This window comes from Ursus maritimus, unplaced genomic scaffold (genome assembly GCF_017311325.1).
Source record: "Ursus maritimus isolate PB19 unplaced genomic scaffold, ASM1731132v1 scaffold_14, whole genome shotgun sequence".
NCBI lineage: Eukaryota > Metazoa > Chordata > Mammalia > Carnivora > Ursidae > Ursus > Ursus maritimus.
Window position 1 is genome coordinate 59674011 of NW_024423786.1, and position 19104 is coordinate 59693114.

At 54.1% G+C, this 19104-nt stretch overlaps 2 protein-coding genes across 2 annotated transcripts in view; both read right to left on the minus strand.

Annotated features, from left to right (window-relative positions):
- Positions 1-3856, minus strand: part of LOC121102452 (phospholipase D2-like) — a 14853-nt gene extending 10997 nt beyond the window's left edge. The window contains 12 exon segments of the mRNA XM_040628319.1: positions 1429-1524; positions 1527-1573; positions 1996-2096; positions 2098-2146; positions 2244-2333; positions 2491-2552; positions 2693-2758; positions 2845-2949; positions 3331-3471; positions 3550-3593; positions 3596-3681; positions 3756-3856. Coding sequence (XP_040484253.1) covers positions 1429-1524; positions 1527-1573; positions 1996-2096; positions 2098-2146; positions 2244-2333; positions 2491-2552; positions 2693-2758; positions 2845-2949; positions 3331-3471; positions 3550-3593; positions 3596-3681; positions 3756-3856 — 988 coding nt within the window.
- A 9346-nt stretch (positions 3857-13202) lies between these two features.
- On the minus strand, positions 13203-15226 carry PSMB6 (proteasome 20S subunit beta 6). The gene is made up of 6 exons (XM_008687940.2): positions 15071-15226; positions 14605-14672; positions 14129-14260; positions 13885-14014; positions 13547-13691; positions 13203-13417 (listed from the first exon to the last, which is right to left on the minus strand). The coding sequence occupies exons 1-6, from the start codon at positions 15170-15172 to the stop codon at positions 13275-13277; spliced, it is 720 nt and encodes a 239-aa protein (XP_008686162.2). The 5' UTR covers positions 15173-15226; the 3' UTR covers positions 13203-13274.
- Positions 15227-19104: the final 3878 nt, after the last annotated feature.

Here is a 19104-nt window from a genome sequence, read left to right on the forward strand (position 1 = left end):
TTTCCTCTCCCACTCCCCCTGCTTGTGTTCCTCTCTCGCTGGCTGTGTCTATTCCTGAAGAATAAATAAAATCTTAAAAAAAAAGATTTTCTCTTTTGAAGCAATCTCTACGCCAACGTGGGGCTCGAACTCACGACTGTGAGATCGAGAGTCGCACACTCCACCCACTGAGCCAGCCAGGCACCCCTTGTTTGCCTTTCTAATAACAAACAGTCTAATGTGAAGGTGAAGACGGGTCTTGCCAGACTGCCCGGTTTTGAATCCGGGTTCCGCTGTTTACAAGCTGTGTGACCTTAGGCAGGTTCCTCAACCTCATCCTCGCCTCAGTGTTCCCATCTGTAGAATGGCGCAACAGTACCCGCCTCACCGGGTTGCGTGAGGACCTAATAAGACACGGAAAAACTCAAGACAGGTCCCGGCACACAGTCACTACTAGGCAACTATCAGCTGTTAGCTGTGCTGTTAAAAAGCAAATGTCCAGGGGCGCCTGGGTGGCACAGCGGGTTGCCTGCCTTCAGCTCAGGGCGTGATCCCGGCGTTATGGGATCGTTATGGGATCGAGCCCACATCAGGCTCCTCCACTATGAGCCTGCTTCTTCCTCTCCCACTCCCCTGCTTGTGTTCCCTCTCTCGCTGGCTGTCTCTATCTCTGTCAAATAAATAAATAAAATCTTAAAAAAAAAAAAAATGTCCAAGCACCCCCAAGAAAACAATGCTTCGCCGACTCCCTCCTGCCTGTGATGGAGTCCAGCTGCCTCCACTCAGCATGGGGAGCACAGCCAGCCCCTGCAGCCCCAGCCTCTTCTCTGGTCGCAACTCTTCCTCCCTCCCCCCCACCCCTCCCCGCTGCAAGGTCCGTCCTGGGCGCTCAAAAACATGCCAAGTACTCCCGCTTCTGCCCTGCGCAGGCTGCTGCCTCCTGCAAGCCTGTCCTGACATCCCCACGCCGGGCAGCGCCTCCCTCTGGCGCCTCGCACCCCATACCTCTCCTGCAGAACGGCAACTTGCCATTGTTCCGTGACCGAATCACGGCAACTTGCCATTGTTCTGTGGACCGAATCAGCTACGGAGCTGTCCTATTCCTCCTGCACTGGGCCTGGCACACAGTAGGTGCTAAGAAAATGTTTACTATGAATGAATGAATGAATGAATGAATGAATCAGAGAGTTTTGAAGAAATCCTAAGGCGAGAGAAAGCATGGGTAAAGGGCAGGTAAAAGGTTGCAGGAGGTCAGAGAGGTCAGGGTCAGAGGAGATTAGGGAGTGGGAGGGGTCAGAGAGGTCAGAGGGATATTAGGTATCAGTGTGGTTAGAGGTCAGATGGTCAAGGAGACCAAAGGAGAGGGTACTCAGAGGATCAAGGACTCAGAAAACACCGAGTGGGTCCGGAAGCCCACAGACAAGCTCCGGAGGGACGTCAGGGTCTCACCACGGGCCAAGGTCCCCGGCCGGGGCGGGGCATATGCAAGCCGGTGCAGCTGAATGAAGTCTCTGCCCGGGCCCTGGGCCAGCTCGGTGATCTCCGGCCCCACCACCGTGCCTGCCGGTAGCTGCCGCACTTGAGAATCAGGGACCTGAGCAGGAAGAACGGGGGGGACCTCAGCCCTCACCCTTCATGCCCCGGCCTTGCCCGGACACCTCCCCTCTAGGCTGTTCCTTCTTTCCCGCACTTCCTGCCATCGTCCCCTCGTTCCCGACTCCACCCAACAAGGCATGACTCTGCCCTGTGCAATAGCTGGGTGGCCGGCACCCAACAGGGGCACCAGGCACCGGTTTGTCAAATGAATGGATGGATGAATGGATGGAGGGCCTTTTCTTTGTATCAGGAGTCACTCCGCCTCTGAGGCTTCTACTCAAACCCCTCTCCGGCTAAGAGCACCCCAGGCATGTGGCCAGACCAGTTCCCTGGTTCCAAGTCAAGGCCAGCTCCAGGGGGTGGAAATCCTTCCTCTCCTTCCACCTGCTCCCGGTGTCCGTCCACACCAGGAGGCCTTACCTGTGGGAGGTGTCTATCCTGACCCCGTAGCGTGCCTCTGTGCTCCTTTTCCCCACCTGCACCTCGGCCGGGTCGAAGAGCTGAACAAAGGAGATGGCGCCCGCTCTCCAGGCACATGTACAGCAGGAAGGAGTCCTTCACCACCAGCCACCTGGAGCGGAAGGGCTCCGTCCGTCTCTCCCTGCCCTCGCGATCTCCTTCTTCACCCCCACCCCCCCACGGCCCAGCAGCTCCATGGCCGGACCCACCTCTTGGACCAGCGGTAACAAACTTGGTCTCGGCCACAGCATGTGAGGCCAGGAACATGGTGGCCGCCCGAACGCTCTTCCGGATCACTCCTCCCGTGGGGAAAATCCAGTAGGAGATGCCCCAAAAGGAATCCAGAGCCCCCACCACCACCACCAGTGCCTGCCCTCTCCCTGCAGTTCTTTCCCCATCCACCAGCAGGGAGAGATCCACAGGTTTGCGGGCAGCTGGGTGAGGGGTGTCGGACACTCACAGTCCCTTGGAGCCAAGGTCGGGATAAAGGACAGCCGACTGACTTCCAGGAATTCTGTCTGCAGAGGAAGACAAGGGCTCAGAGGAGAGACTCGGGCTTTCAGCCCTTGGGACCCTGCGGACCCGGGTCCTCCGCCATCTGGGGGTCTGATGATACAGGTCCACCTAAACGGCACAAGCGTCCAGCCCCGGGCCTTACCATGGCGTGGTAGTTGCGGTAGAAAGACATGGTCAGGAGGCGGTTGAGGTAATTCTCCAGGTACTTCTGAAGCAGGGATGAGAGACAGAGACAGATGGGACCAGAGCCATTTGCACACCAGATGCCTTCCCAGGGGACTGCCGCCTGGTTGCACCTGTTTGCTGGACATGTCTGCTGGAGCCCTCAGGACCCGCTCGTGGCAGAGAGGGTATCTCTCGGTTGGCTGCCTCTCCGCTGGAGGGTGGGCCACACCAAAGCTGTGGAAGAGATGGGGGCGAGGGTCAGGAAGAGCCGGGAAGCAGAGAGCCTGCATTCCTGTGGCACTAGAAATGGGATCCTGGGGAGGCCTGAGACTGGCAGAAGGCCCCTATCCTGAGAACAGAGACAAGAAAAGGAGGGAGGCTGCCAAGGGCATTTTGGGCATCCAGCCCGGCTGAGCTATTGGCACAGAACCACGGACAGGGAGAGCTGGGCTGGGAAGGTTTCAACCGGGTCAGGGGAGGGGGCCTGTGGCCAGAGCTGGGGCAGGAAAGTAGCTGGGACAGGAGAAGGTGTGGCCTGGGGCTGGGGCAGGGCAGCCCATGCAGCCCCAGGGTGGGAGCGCGTGCCCTTGACGGGAAGCAGACGGGTCCCCTTACCGCGCCAGGAAGCAGACTCATCAAGACTTTGTGTCTCAGGAGGTCCCGGTGCAGCTCCTGGAAATGACGGAACTTCTTCTTGGTGGTCCAGGTAAAGGCGCCATGTGTCAAGCGGACAGAATACAAGGTGCACGTTCCCACCTGGGGAGCGAGGGCTGAGTGGCTGTCCTGCTGGGCGCAGCCCTCCCTCCGCCCAGCTCCCCAGAGCCCGCCGGCCACCTTGGATCCGCTGGTGTATCTCTCAGTGCCCACCACTTGGCCGTGACCGGGACCCCAGGGGCGAACACCAACGGGTGCATTTTCAGAGGCTGCAGGTCGTAGATGGCCAGAAAAGGGTGCATCCGGTCAGCTAGAGGGAGAGAAAGAGAGTGTGGACCCCGGAGCTCTCCGGCCCTCTCCTCCCCGAGGGCCGAGCTCCCTGCACCTGGTCCTCTCCCTCCCTCAGAGTGTCCAACTCGTCGGGCTCCATGTGCAGCTGGCTGGAGTCCAGGTCGCCCCCAGAGGAAGAGGCTCGGGTCGCCGCCATCCTGGGAGCATGGGAGGCCTCAGGGAGGTGATCAGCCTGCAGCACCCGCCCCCACGGTCCTCCACCTCCCATGGGAGCCCCTCTTCTCCGCCAGTCTGCAACGCCCCGCCGACCCGCCTCTGACCTCCATCCGGTACCCGGGTCCCGCATCCAGAATCCCTCAGCCCCGTCCTCCGGCCCGGAGCCGGCGCGCCGGAACTCCGCCAGGCCGCGGGGACCCCAAACCAGGGCGGAGCAGAAGCCGGGCCAAGCGGGGTCCCGTCAGGCCGGCCGGGCGCGGAGAGGGGGTCCCGCGGGAATGAGGAAGTGCGCGCGCCCTGCCCGGGAGGGAAAGCCTGAAATCTCGGTGCAGTGGAGCCGCAGCCCCGCTGGCCCCAAGCGCCAGCCCCTGCCTCCTCCCCGCCGGGCCCGGGCTCTCCGCCGCGCCCCGCCCCGGCCCCTCACCCGCAGCCCGAGCCGGCGCCCGCGCGGGTCCGCCAGCGGAGGGAGCGGCGCAGCAAGCCGGGCCCACACCAGCGCGGCCGGGGCGGGGCGGGGCGGGCGCTCAGGCCGGCCCCCGGGGCGGGCCGCCCGGCCTCACCTCCCCGCCCGGCCTCACCTCCTCCCCGCCCGCCCCGTCGGCCCCGGCCCGCCCCCGCCGCCCCGGGCCCGCCCCGCCGCCTGCGCGCCCCGCGCCGTCTGTCGGAGCGCGCGTTGTCCCCCGCGGGGCCGCAGCCGGCCCCCTCCCGCCTGGCGCAGCCGGCGGGGGCGGGCAAGGGCTGCCGGGGGGCGGGAGGGCCGGCGGCCCCGGGCCCGGGAGTGTGCACCCGCCGGCGTGCTTGCCCCTGCGCGCAGTCTCCCGCGCCCTGGCCTCGGGCCGGACTCTGCGCGAACCACCGGGAGCGAGCACCCCGCTCCCCCGGGACTGACAATCAAGCGGGGGGAGACTGGAAGCGCTCAAGTTCTAAAGACAAAATATGCCCTCCTTTTTAAATGCAGACGTCCTTATCTCTCCTTTTGAGGGACATCTGGGTTGTTTCTCGTCTGTTGCGACGGAGCTCCCGTAAACATTCCTGCCTAAGTCTTAGGGTGCATTTGCGTTTTCCTTGCTCTTGGGTAAATAGCTAGGAGTGGAGTGGGTCGTGGAAGAAGTGTATTTTAACTTTCCAAGACACGGCCAGACTGCATCGCCAAAATCAAGGGATGTTATTTCATACTGTCCCACAGCACGGCCCGCATGGGAGCTGTCAATCGTTTTAGTGTTGGCCTTTCTAAAGAGCTAAGTAGTAATCACTGTAGTGGCGTCTGCATTTCTCTGATGCTTCATGTTGACTGTGTTTCATGTGCTTATCCGTCCTTTGGTAGATCTTCTTTTGCAAAGTGTCTGTTCTAGTCTGTTGCTAATTTTTTAAAAAAGATTTTATATATTCATTTGACAGAGATAGAGACAGCCAGCGAGAGAGGGAACACAAGCAGGGGGAGTGGGAGAGGAAGAAGCAGGCTCCCGCGGAGGAGCCTGATGTGGGGCTCGATTCCACAACGCCGGGGATCACGCCCTGAGCCGAAGGCAGACGCTTAACCGCTGTGCCACCCAGGCGCCCCAATCTGTTGCTAATTTTTAAAAAAATATGTTGTCTTACTGAATTACGAGTTCTTGATGTATTTTGTATTTTTACTTTATTTTCTTATTTTTTTAGGTGGGCTCCACGCCCAACATGGGGCTTGAACTCAGGATCCTGCCATCCAGAGTGGCAGGCTCTACCAACCCAGCCAGCCAGAGGCCCCTATATTTAGGATGTAAATCCTTCATCAGATACTTGTATCACTAACCCTTTTTCACTGAATGGGGTTTGTGTGCTTAAAATAATGGTGCTTTTTAAAGAGAAGAGGTTTTTTATGTTGATTAATTTGTGATAATATACTGTTACTCGGTGGTGTAAAATGGTGCGGCCACCTTGGAAGAGAGTTCCTCAAAATGTTAAGCATTGAGTGCTCTATAATCAAAACAGTATGGTACTGGCACAAAAATAGACATATAGATCAGTGGAACAGGATAGAGAACCCAGAAATAAACCCACACCTGTATGGTCGGCTAATCCAAGACAAAGAAGGCAAGAATATCCAGTGGGAAAAAGACAGTCTCTTCGATGAATGGTGCTGGGAAAACTGGACAGCTCCATGCAGAAGAATGCAACTGGACCACTTTCTCATACCAGGCACAAAAATAAACTCAAACTGGATGAAGGACCTAAATGTGAGGCCTGAAATCAGGGACCTTACTGCCTAAGAGAGCACAGGAGGTAAGGTCTCTGACATCAGCTCTAGCAACTTCTTTCTAGATGCATCTCCAGAGGCAAAGGAAACAAAAGCAAAAATAAACTATTGGGACTTCCTCAAAATAAAAAGCTTTTGTGTAGCAAAGGAAACAGCAAAACTAAAAGACAACCTACTGAATAGAAGATAGATCCAGATAGAGCCAATGATAGATCCAGGAAAGGGTTAGTATCCAAAATCTATGAAGAACTTCTATGGGGCACCTGGGGGGCTCAGTCGGTGAAGTGTCTGAGTCTTGATTTCAGCTCAGGTCTTGATCTCGGGGTCTTGGGCTGGGCATGGAGACTGCTTAAGGAAAAATCAAAAACCAAAAAAACCTTATACAACTCAATACCAAAAAACACAATCTGATTTAAACATGGGCAGAAGACCTGAACAGACATTTTCCCAAAGAAGACATACAAATGGCCAAGAGACACATGAAAAGATAGACGCTCACCATCACTCATCATCGGGGAAATAAATCAAAACCACAGCGAGAGACCACCTCACACCCGTCAGAATGGCTCATACAAAAAAGATAAGAAATAACAAGGGTTGGTGAGGATGTGGAGAAAAAGGAACCCCCGTGCCCTGTTGGTGGGAATGCAAACTGGTGCAGCCACCGTGGAAGAGAGTATGGAGGGTCCTCAAGAAATTGAAAGTAAAAGTACCACCCGATCCAGTAATTTCATTACATGGTATTTACCCTTAGAAAATGAAAACATGAATTGCGGGCGCCTGGGTAGCGCAGTCGTTAAGCGTCTGCCTTCGGCTCAGGGCGTGATCCTGGCATTCCGGGATCGAGCCCCACATTGGGCTCCTCCACTGGGAGCCTGCTTCTTCCTCTCCCACTCCCCCTGCTGTGTTCCCTCTCTCGCTGGCTGTCTCTGTCAAATAAATAAAAAAAATCTTTAAAAAAAAAAAAAGAAAATGAAAATATGAATTGAAAAGATATACGTTCCCCTATGTTTATAGCAGCATTATTTACAACCTAAATGTCCATTGATTGATGAGTGGATAAAGAAGACATACTACACACATAAACACACACAGGAATATTACTCAACCATGAAAAATGAGATCTTGCCACGTGTAACAACATGAGTGGATCTCAAGCTTACAATGTTAAGTGAGATAAGTCAGACAGAGACAAATATCATGTGATTTCACTTATATGCAGAATCTAAAAAACAAAATGAACAGGGATGTCTGGGTGGCTCCGTTGGTTAAGCCTCTGACTCCTGATTTCGGCTCAGATCATGATCTCAGGGTCCTGAGATGGAGCCCCGCGTCAGGCTCCATGCTGGGTGTGGAGCCTGCTTAAGATTCTCTCCTTCCCTCTCCCTCTGCCCTCCACATTCTCTCTCTCTCAAAAGCAGAATGGACAGACGAAGCAGGAGCAGACCCATAAATCCAAGACTGGTGGTTGCCAGGGAGTGTGGGGGGTTGGGCAAAATGGGTGGAGGGGGTGGGAGGCCCAGGCTTCCTGTTGTGGAAGGAGTAAGTCATGGGGATGAAAGGTCCAGCATGGCGGTGACAGTCCGTGTCACTGTGCTGGCATTGTACGACGACGGGCTGTAGCTACACTTGTGAGCATGGCGTAAGGTGCAGACTTGTCCAGTCACCATCCAGTCCCCTAAACCTAAGGTGACATCATGTGTCAACTATACTTCAGTTAAAAGAAAGAAAGTTAGGGGTGCTTGGGTGGCTCAGTTGGTTAGGCAGCCGACTCTTGGTTTCGGCTCAGGTCATGATCTCAGGGTCGTGGGGTCGAGCCTGGACTAGGGCTCCAAGCTCCGTGGGGAGTCTGCCTGAGATTCTCTCTCTCCCTCTCCCCTTCCCCTGGTTGCACTCTCTCTCTCTCTCTCTCAAATAAATAAAGGAAACTTTAAAGAAATAAAAGAAAAAAGTATACCCGAGAGAATTGAAAACAGATGTCGGCACAAACACCTGCACGTGAATGTCGGTAGGAGTAGTATTCAAATAGCCCAGACGTAGAAACAGCCCAGTGTCGGTCAGTCGGTGAATGGGGACACGGGATGTGGTGTAGTCCCTACAACGGAATACTACTCAGCCATAAGAAGGAATAAAGTCCTAACACGTGCTACAACAGGGACGACCTTGAAAACACGATGCTGAGTGAAAGAGGTCAGACACAAAGGACCACATAGGGTAGGATTTCATTTACATGAAATCCATAGAGACAGAAGGTGGGTTAGTGGTGGCCACCGGCTGGGAAGGAAGAGAATGGGGTGGGCTGGGGGACTGGCAGGGGCTGCAGGGTCTCTTGAGGGTCATGAAAATGTTATAAAGTTAGTTGGGATGTCTGTGCAGCTGTAAATATAATGTCATTTATATCAATAAACTGTTACTACAAAAAACACAAGTAAAACTGCAAATGGGTGAATTTCAAAACCATTATGCCGACCGGACACAAGAAGGTAACACTATTCAAGTCGTTGATACAATGTTCCGAAACAGGCAGACGGATCTAGACCCACTGAGCTGACATCAGTGGGCTCCTGTGGCCGGGGAGGGGACGAGGTTGCAGTAAGGCAGGTTCATGGAAGTTGGTGTTGGAAATGTCCCATATCTTGATTGGGGTGGTTATTCCCCGGGTGTAGACACTTGTTAGGACTCACAGAACTGTACACAGATGTGTGTATTCAAGTGCATGGAAATTTGTACTTCAATCAGGTCGTTTTGGAAATAGGAACCCGATTTCTAAGTCTGACAGGCTAGGCAGCAATGTTTGCCAAGCGTTGCCGCACCACACACCCTCAGCGAAGGGTAAGATCGCGTTCGCACAGCTCCACGGGGGTGGGGCGTCCAGAGTCCCTGCCGCGGGGGCTCCGGTCCCCCAGGCCTGGCTGAGGGCATCAGTGCCCGAAGGTCAGCCCATGGGGTTCAGAGTGGCCGGGTCGGCCTGGCGGGGGTAGGCGTGAGCTCCTGCTCTCACGGCCTGCGTGACCTTGGGCGAATCTCCGTGCCTCCAGTTCATCGGCTGTGAAAGCAGGACAGCAGTAACGCCTCAAAGGATCGCTACATGAACGGGATGAACTAAAGCAACGTGTGGAAGGATCTCTTGGGACAGATCCCTGTCCCAGGGATCTACCTGGGACAGCATCACGAGTCTCCCACAACTATCCTCCGAGCAGGGGATGAGAGCTCCCGGACCGCTTGGAGAGAACCGAACGTTTCTCCTGCCCTGCACAATGTCTCGTTCTACAAAAATAGACTAGTCTCTAAAATCTGGATTCTCATTCTGGAATACAAACGAGCCCCCGGCAGTGTCCAGGCTGGCACCGAGTCGTCCGGCTTTGCCACAGTGGATTCTCACTGCGTCTGTGGGTCCCAGCACCTCCGCGTCTCTCCGCCGTCCCTCCCCTCCCAGCGTCCTCCTGCTTCTCCCAGGAGACCAGAGATTGCCCCAAGTGAAGGGGGCACAAAAGGATAGGTGTTTGAATGGGGTACCCGTCCACCTCTTCCCTCCTCCCTCTTCTCCTCCATCCCCTGGCGCCTGTAATCACCAGGCGGTCTGAGGCTAAGTGGTAGTTTGGCCCACAGTGGGGGGGCTTGGAAGCCACACCCCTCCTCCTGGGGCCCTACTGGCCATTCCCAGCATCCTGGTCTCCTCCACTGTCTTGGAAGCCACACCCCTCCTCCTGGGGCCCTACTGGCCATTCCCAGCATCCTGGTCTCCTCCACTGTTGAGATGGGTCTCAAGGGGGCATGGTGCTTCCCATGGTGTGGGTGCCGGAGACAGCGGGGGACTGAAAGAGGAGCAGGTATGGGGGGAGACCGAGGAAAACGGGGGGCGCTGTCTCTCTGGGGAGAAAGGTAAACGCTCAAACCAGTGAAGGGAAAGGAATAGTTTGTTTCCCTGGGTGGGAGGTGGATTCTCCATAGGACGGCCCAATGCAAAAGGAGGACGTGAAGCCCCCAGCAAAAACACTTATTAACACCTTCAAGACAGTGATGGCAGACCATCCCAGCAAGCCCGGGGGCCCTTCTGCGTGTGGGGCCCTGTGTGACCACATAGGTCGCAGGCGGGTGAAACCAGCCCCGCTCTCTCAACGTCCCCTCTCCCTGCCCCGGGACCGCCCTGGCCTCTTTCCTCCTCCCTGCAGGGAAGGAAGGAGGTTGCTGCCCCGCAACACCCTTCTCCCTCCTCCAATCCCCCTTTCAGGCCTGGATCCCACAGCCCCTCCAGATCCAAATCCCAGCCCGCCTATAGCCCCCATCGTGGCCGAGGGAGGGATAGCCTCCTCGGGGTCTGGAGCCTACTTCAGCCGCAAAGCCCGACTCTCCTTCCGCCACCAGCTGCATGACGTCACATCCGCCAACGACTCCACCATCTGATGGGGACAACCCGGGGCTGACCTTCCAGGGAGCTTTGCAACCTTCCCTCCCCAGACTTCTCCGTGATGCACCCGGCCCCAAGTCCCTCGTGACCTTGTCATTAAACAGACTCAGAGTTGCCCAGTGTTGGGTGCATGCGTGCGTGTTGGGGTGGGGGTGGTCCTGGGGCTGAGCTGGGGAGCGCAGCACGGAGGGGAGGGGACGCGGGGCTGGTGAATATAGCGTAGCTGATCTCCTGCGGAGCCCAGGTGGGGCTGGCAGAAGCGGGTGCTCTGAGGTCAAGCTCGGAGTGGAGGGTGGTGAGCTGCTTGGAGAGGCTGGAGGCCGGACAGCACTGGGGATGAGGCGAGGGAGCACATTCTTTCCTCCCTGGCGGGCAGTGAGGACGCATCAGTGGACCAAGCAGAGCCTGCTCTTCTCACAGACGGTAAATAAACACACGAGCCAGGAGTGATGGCTAGGAAGCAAATTACACGGTACTGCGAGAGCAGGATGGAGGGGGCGCTTCTGCTGCTAAGGTGGCATTTGAGCTGAGAGCCGAATGGTCAGGAGCCAAGTGAGAATCGGGAACCCCGGTGTCGTGGGGATTTGCTGTAACATATGTTGGCAGCGGGGGAGGCTGGGCGCGTGAGGGCAGGCGTGGCGGACGGGAAACCTCCGCTCAGTTCTGTCGCGAACCTGAAACTGCTCTAAAAAAGTTTATTTTATGGGGCGCCTGGCAGGCTCCGTCGGCGGAGCATGCGACTCTCGATCTCGGGGTCGTGAGTTCAAGCTCCACACTGGCTGGAGACATGCCTTAACAAAAACAAAAGTTTATTAAAAAAAAAAAAATCAGGGAGGATGAGTCCTGGGCAGGAAAAACAGGCAGTGTAAGCGCAAAACCCCTGAGGTCCTAGGGAAGAGAAAAAAAGCCAGTGACCGGAGTGTCACCGCTGGGGGGACCTGTTGGGTGCTCCGGGCCACGGTGAGGAGCTAAAATGTCATCCTAGATGGGACAGGGAGACATGGAGGGAGGTCAAGCAGGGCACAGCATGCGCCCACTTACACTGAAAGATCGCTCCGGCTGGTTGCTGCGGAAAAGGTTGTGGGAGGGCACGTGCGGGAGCAGCAAGGTCATGGACGGCACTGCTGGCATCCTGCAGGCAAGTCAAGATGGCAGCCGGGATGGAGACGGGGGTGCAGCGAGCACAGCAGTTGTCGAACCACTATGTCCTACGCCTGGAATTAACGTCCCGTCCCTTACAGAGCGGTGTGCAGACGGCAAGAAGCGCTCGGAGCTTTTCGGAGCTACTGTCCAGCTCCGTGCAGAGCGCGGGGGAACGGAGGAAGCAAGGACGCCTTGAGGGAGGGAGGACTGGGGAAACAGGTTTTGCAGAAAAGTCAAAAGTTCTCCATGGGTTATTTATTTTTTTTTAAAGATCTATTTATTTATTTTTTAGAGAGACAGAGCATGAGCAAGCAGGGCGGGGGTGGGGGGAAGGGGGAGGGAAGAGGGAGAGAGAATCTCAAACCAAGTCCCTGCCGAGCACTTAGCGGACTCGGGGCCCTGCCCCTGGACCCTGAGATCCTGACCTGAGCCACGATCCAGAGTGAGATGCTTAACAGACTGAGCCACCCAGGCACCCCTCTTTACGGGTTACTTTCAGTTTGAGGTATATGTTTGGGATCAAAGTCCTGCTCTGCTGTTTTTCACTTAATCCAAGACCTCCCACCTCCTTAGGAAGCCTCCCTCGTAACCTCCAAAATTCTCCAGGGCAGGATCACATTCTAGAGCCAAGTTTTTCAACGTGGTTTCTACAGTTCCCTTATCCCCAGAGTAGAGGAAAAACAGAGGCCCCGTGAATGGCTTGAGTGGGCTGAGTCTACTGGCAGCCTCCCATCCCAGGGGCTGAAGGCTGCTTCACCATCGCACCCCCGCGGGAATGACAGCTTGCAGGGCTGGCCCACAGTGCTCCTAAGGACCCCCTCTCCTGCCCAACACCCATCTTAAATGCTATTTCCAAACAAGGTCCACCTTTGTCCCCAAAGGCAATGTAGTCAGGCTGCTCCTCCCGACAAGATGAAGTGACAGAGGTGAGTGTGGAGGGAGGGGACCATGAGTCTGGACTGGAGATGTGGTGTCCTCTGGCCTTTGGGTCAGGAGCCAGCCATGATGACAAGCAGGAGGCAGGCTGAGGGGAGGTGACCCCAGTCCCGGTCAGGATTCTGAGTTCCACCCTGGGCTTGAACAGGGAAGGGGGTGGGTCATTTCTTGGGAGCCCCCATTTCAACTATACTTTGGTGTCCTAAGGACCTGGGTATTGTGCAGGAAAGGGAGTGTGGCGGAAGGTGGTCTGGAGAAAGCGGCCTGAAAACCATTCTTGCAAAGGCCTGTCTGCCTCCCGGCTCCGAGCAGAGCTTTGAACGCACAGGAGGGGCCAAGCAAGTGCAGACTTGAGGTCAAGAAAAGATCCTCAGAGGGGCGCCTGGGTGGCACAGCAGTTAAGCGTCTGCCTTCGGCTCAGGGCGTGATCCCGGCAATCTGGGATGGAGCCCCACATCAGGCTCTTCTGCTATGAGCCTGCTTCTTCCTCTCCCACTCCCCCTGCTTGTGTTCCCTCTCTCGCTGGCTGTCTCTATCTCTGTCAAATAAATAAATTAATTAATTAAAAAAAAAAAAAGAAAAAGAAAAGATCCTCAGAGCAGACTCTTTCGGACAAACTGTTTATTGAATTTTACGTCACTATGGGGTGTCTCTCATTGTATCCTAGAATTCTAGGCATCAGGGGGGTGGTAAAGTGGCAATGGTGAATTTCGGAATCTGGTCTCCCAAAAGTACCTGCCGCTCTACCCCTGATTCCGCAATGGCTGCCAGGCGGATCACCCCTCCGCTGGAGCCGTCCCGCTCCATGGCCAAGGCGAGAGCTGTGAACAAAAGAAGAAAGTCGGGGTCAGAGTCAGATGCTGGCATCACTACAAGAAGTGAGGAATGGATATGAGGGTGGCTTGGACGTGAGGGTTGGAGTTCACAGGCCCAGAAAGCCAAGTTCTCACCATTGGCAGTGAACTGCAGACACTCCTCCTTGGTCATGCCTTCCCGGTAGGTAGCATCGACATAGCCATAGATGTAAGAGCTCCCAGAACCTCCAATGGCAAAGGACTGCCTTACCATCATACCCCCCATGGGCACTGAGTACACCTGCCAGATGCAAGGAGAGTCACTAGCTGTACCCTCGGCAACACACGTACATACACCGGTCCATGTGGGATCGGTCTGGGAGGAATTTATAGTAAGTGAGGTAGAGACTGGGAAGAAAACCAGAAAATGGCTGGGGTGGGGAGAGGATCAAAGGCATGGTTCCAGTGCCCGGGTGGGGGTGGGGGTGTCTCACCTGCCCACCCTCTTGCGGGTCCCAGCCCGCAATGATGATTCCCGCCATCAGGTCCTCCCGGTATCGGTAACACATCTCCTTAAAGAGGCTGGCTGCTGTGTGTACCAGCGGAGGCTCATTCAGCTCAATGCTAGAGGGTGAGGAGAGTGACAGGAGAGGCAGCCTCAGGACCCGGGAGTAGACCATTTAGCACCTCGGGTCCCCACTTCCTGCAGACACTTGCTCCTCCCCTGCCCACAAGTACCTGTGGAAACCAAGCTGGTAAGTGACCGCATCGGCTACTGCCTGCGTATCAGCTGCAGAGCCTGAGCGGCAGCAGAAAATACGGTCGTGAATAGGTGTCAACTTGTCAGTCACTCGATTGGCGATGTAGGACCTGCAGGGTGGCAGGATAATGAGGGAGCCATCCCACTCGTCTCCCACCCCCATCCCATTACTACCTACTCCCAGGGCTCAGGAATAGGAATTTCTGCATTTCCCATTAATTCTCACCCAAACTGAAGCTATCTGGAGAACAGACTTTCACAAAAATTTCACCAAGGGGTGAGAGGGAAAACTGGGAAGTAGTAGGATCTGGAGCAAATCCTTAAGTCCAAGGAGGGGAGAAACCTCCCTTCCCGCGGTGGGCTGTGGAGGGTAAGGACGGACTGCTAGGCAAGGAAGGACGGAAGGAAGGAAGGGAAAGATGGGATGACCTGCCAGTATCTGTCCTGAGCTCACCCAGTGGTCGTTCTGGAGTCTGCTCCCAGAACCACGCCCCCTTCAAACTGCACGGCCATGATAGTGGTCTGGGAGAAAGAAGAAAGGGGTGAATCTGGGTCTCTTCCCATTCTCCAGCATATTCCGCAATGCAGTTCCTGGAGTACGCAAGTCGTGCGCCACCGACCCGCTAGCAAGTCTCCTGAGGGCCCCAACAGCCCCGCAGAATACCAGAATCCCAACCCTCAAATCCCCAGAGGCCCATGCCGGCCTGAAACCCTCGTCCCGCAAGATGCCGGGACTCCGCGCTCCAGCCTCCCTTCCACACCACTCTCCAACATACTCAGGATACCTCTTACCTCTTCCCTGCTACAGCACATCAGACCGCCTCCCTTCCCCGCCCTCCAGTTTTCCAAGCCACTCAGGCCTCATCGTCCCATCGCATCAAGCCTTGCGTACATCTCCTGAACCCCGAGTGCCTCCTCACCCCTGTGGAGACTTCCCGGCTTTCCCAGTCCGGGGTAATGGCCTCGGGACCCCAGGCCGGCGCGGACCCCGCTCCTCGAGCGGCTACTACGGTGGCCGCCATCTTCCTTCTCCGGCGCTGCCACAAAGCAACTGTCGTAAAGCGCTCTGTCACGCTCTTCAGTCCCGCGGTGAAGCCGCCTGCGGGCGAAGTTAAGTCACGGTTGACGGAGGAGGGGAAAGAACGGCGCAGGGAAGGGTTTTTTTTTTTTTTGCGACAGTGAGCGCTTGACGGCAGCGTGGCCAGCCGACACACCGAAAAGCGCCCAAGACAGTGTGGACCGCCTACGTTTCCCATCCGGCTGCGCGGGACTGACGTGGTCTGATGGGAGTTGTCGTACAGGCTCTTGGGATGAGCTTGCGCGTCTCTGAATTAGGATGGCCACCCTGCTCTCAGTTCTCTTGGGTGGATACACCTAGGACCGTATACTAGGAGTGAGATTGCTGGGTCATGCGGAAAGTCTAGACTTAGCATTTTGAAGAACTGAGCGTTGTCTTAGCAGCTGCCCCTCATGTGCTGGTCCGCCTGCCCTGGGTGCATGCGTGAGCATCGCGATTTCTCCACATCCTCACTGAGGGTCACTGTGCACTATTTTAGCCATCCTCGTGGGCGTGAAGTGGCATCTCTTCCCCTCCCCCCCCGCCTCATTTCTTCAATGATTAGTGATGTTCAGCATATTTTCATGTGCTAACTGACCATTTGTATATCGTCTTTGGAGAACTGTCTATTCAAATCCTTAGCCTGATTTATTTTTATTTTATTATTATTATTTTTAAGTAACTTAACGTGGGGCTCTGACTCACAACCCCGAAATCAAGTATCGCATGCTCCAGCGACTGAATCAGCCAGGCCCCCCAAAATTGGGTTATCTTTTTATTGTTGAATCCTAGGTGGTCGTTTGTATTTTTAGATACCAGGCCTTTATCAGACATATGATTTGCAAATATTTTCTCCTGTTCTATAGATTGTCTTTTCACTTCCTTCACTGGTGTTCTTTGAAACACATTTTTTAAAAATTTAAGTATTTTATTTATTTGAGAGAGAGACTATGAGCAGGGGGAGGGGCAGAGGGAGAAGCAGACTCCCCCGCAGGGCAGGGAGCCTGATGCACGGCTTGATCTCAGGACCCTGAGATTATGACGTGAGCCACGAAGGCAGATGCCAACTGCCCCTCCACTCTGATCTTTATTATTTCTTTCCTTCTGCTTTTTTTTTTTTTTTAAGTTTTAGTTTGCTCTTCTTTCTATAGTTTCTTAAGGAGGACGACTGATCTATTGATTTGAGATCTTTTTCATTTTTTTTTAAAGATTTTATTTATTTGACAGAGAGAGGCAGAGAGAGAGGGAACACAAGCAAGGGGAGTGCGAGATGGAGAAGCAGACTTCCTGCTTTTCAGGGAGCCCCATGCGGGTCTTGGTCCCAGGACCCTGGAATCATGACCTGAGCTAAAATCTAGAGTTGGGTGCTTAACCGACTGAGCCACCCAGGCGCCCCTTACCTTTTTAAATTTTCTTTATTTTTATTTTTTAAAATCTTTTAAAATTTATTGAGATCTTTTGAGGCCTAACATATGGTCTCTCTTGGAGAATGTCATGTGTATTTGAGAAGAATGTGTATTTTGCTGTTATTGTGTGAGGCGGTCTTCCTATGACTCGCCATAGTTTTCTACACACCACAGCTGGAGCTGGCTTTTGAATTCCAAGTATGATCTAAACAATCCCCTGCTTACAATGAACTCTGGAGATAAAGCCTTATCTCTGTAAAGTAGTTTGTAACATCCTTCTTGAAATTGCTCCTGACCACCTGTCCAGAACCACATCTCCTCTTTACTTTTTAATTTTTTATTGTAGTAAAATATAAATAACGTAACATAAAATTCAGCATTTCAACCATTTTTTGATGTATGATTCAGCAACATTAAGAATTCTTGCGTTACTGTGCAACCTCCTCTTTTCTTTTGGACTCCTGGCTCCGGCCATCTGAGCCATTTCGAGTGTTCAGACGTTCATTCAACAAAAAGCTACTGAATGTCTACTAGGAGACAGGCACTGTTTGAGACATTGGGGGTACATCAGAGAACAAATTTCTGTCTAGAAATTCCCTTCTGCGTGCAACTTACGTTTCTCAATGGAAACAAAACAAAACAAATAAGTACAATATACAAAATGTTATTAGATAGTGACTCATATTAAGATTAAAAAAAAAACAGTAGGAAAGGGAAATAGGAAGTGTGTGTGTGTTGAAATTTTAAAAAGAATCATCACGGAAGGTCTCCCTGAGGAGATATTTGAGTAAATTCCAGAAGGAAGTAATGAGGCAAGTCATTTCTCTGTTTGGGGGAAAAGCATTCCAGACAGAGGGAAGAGCAAGTACAAAGATCTTGAGGCAGGATCATGCCTGCAATATGGAATGAAAATCGAAGAGGTCAATTTGGCCAGTACAGAGTCAGATCACGTAGGACCCTTACGAAGCTTTTCATCGTTCTCAACTGAAAATAGGATCCAGAAAATTTACTGCTTAAATTAATTTTTTTTTCATCTGAGTGCAATAGGGGGCCCCTGGAAGGTTTTGAGCATGGAAGTGATGGGATATGATCTATATTTTAAGAGATTACTTTGGCTGGCTGAAATTGAGATTGAAAATACACATTAGGGGGGCGCCTGGGTGGCACAGCGGTTAAGCGTCTGCCTTCAGCTCAGAGCGTGATCCCGGCGTTATGGGATTGAGCCCCACATCAGGTTCCTCTGCTATGAGCCTGCTTCTTCCTCTCCCACTCCCCCTGCTTGTGTTCCCTCTCTTGCTGGCTGTCTCTATCTCTGTCGAATAAATAAATAAAATCCTAAAAAAGAAAGAAAGAAAGAAAGAAAGAAAGAAAGAAAGAAAGAAAGAAAGAAAGAGAAAGAAAGAAAGAAAGAAAGAAAGAAAGAAAGAAAGGAAATACACATTAGGGAAACCGAGGATGGGACAGAGAGACAATTAGGAGGCTATCGTAATTATCCACGTGATGGATATAAAGTTGGCTTGACAAGGGTGCTGGCAGTGAAGAGAGTGGGAAATGGTCAGATTCTGACAGATTAGCTGTGGGTGTGATGAGAGAGAAACAGAAGTCAGGATGACTACCAAGTTTTTGACTTAAGGACCTGGAAGAACGGAGTGGTCATTTATTGAGTTGGCAAAGACTACGAAGGAAGTATTTGGCGGGGGCTGAGGGGGTGGGGAGAAAGGGGTATTGAGAAGCTCAGCTTTGGACATGTTAGGTTCGTTATGTCTGGTAGAAATCCAGGTGAAGATATCTAGTAAGTAAGTGTATATATAGGATTCTGGGGTGCAGGGGAAAGTGGCGGGGACTCAATTTGAGAGTTCTCAGCTTGTGAAACGGCCACACACTTTCCTGTTCACAATTGTCGTGGGAATGGCCAAGGAGGTCTTTTAATGAACAGACATCACTGAGCTGAGCGCGTGCTTGGTGTGAGTCCTGACGCACAGGTTTTAGGCTTGGGCAGCTGAAAGGAGAGGGTGCCACTTATTGGCAGAGACAGGGGACACACGGAGAGGTGCAGTTGTGGGAGGAGGGGATGGATCCGCGTGGGACGTGTTGCGTTCGCGGCGTGTGTGAAGGCGTCCAGGAAGCAGCCGGCTGTGCGGGGGCCGGGGCTCAGGGCGCAGGTCTGGGCGGGAGACTTGGCCCGCAGTTGGCAACCGCAGCCTCGGGAGTGGCTGGGAGCGGGCCCGGGGGAGCTTGAGTCTCTCGGCTGCCGGGAAAAGGGATGACACATCTTCCCACATCCATTGTTTTCCACTTCCCTTAAGCGCCTGCAGTCATCACACAAGACGCCCTAAATCCACCGCTACCCAAGAATACTTTTTATTCCCACGGCTCCTCCCCCGGCCCCGCGACTGCGCAGAGCGGGAGGGGCGCAACACGCACCCTGCCGGGGGCGGGGGTTCCAGTCGGTGACGCCACGCGGAGCCGCGGCTCCGGCGGCCCCCCCCCC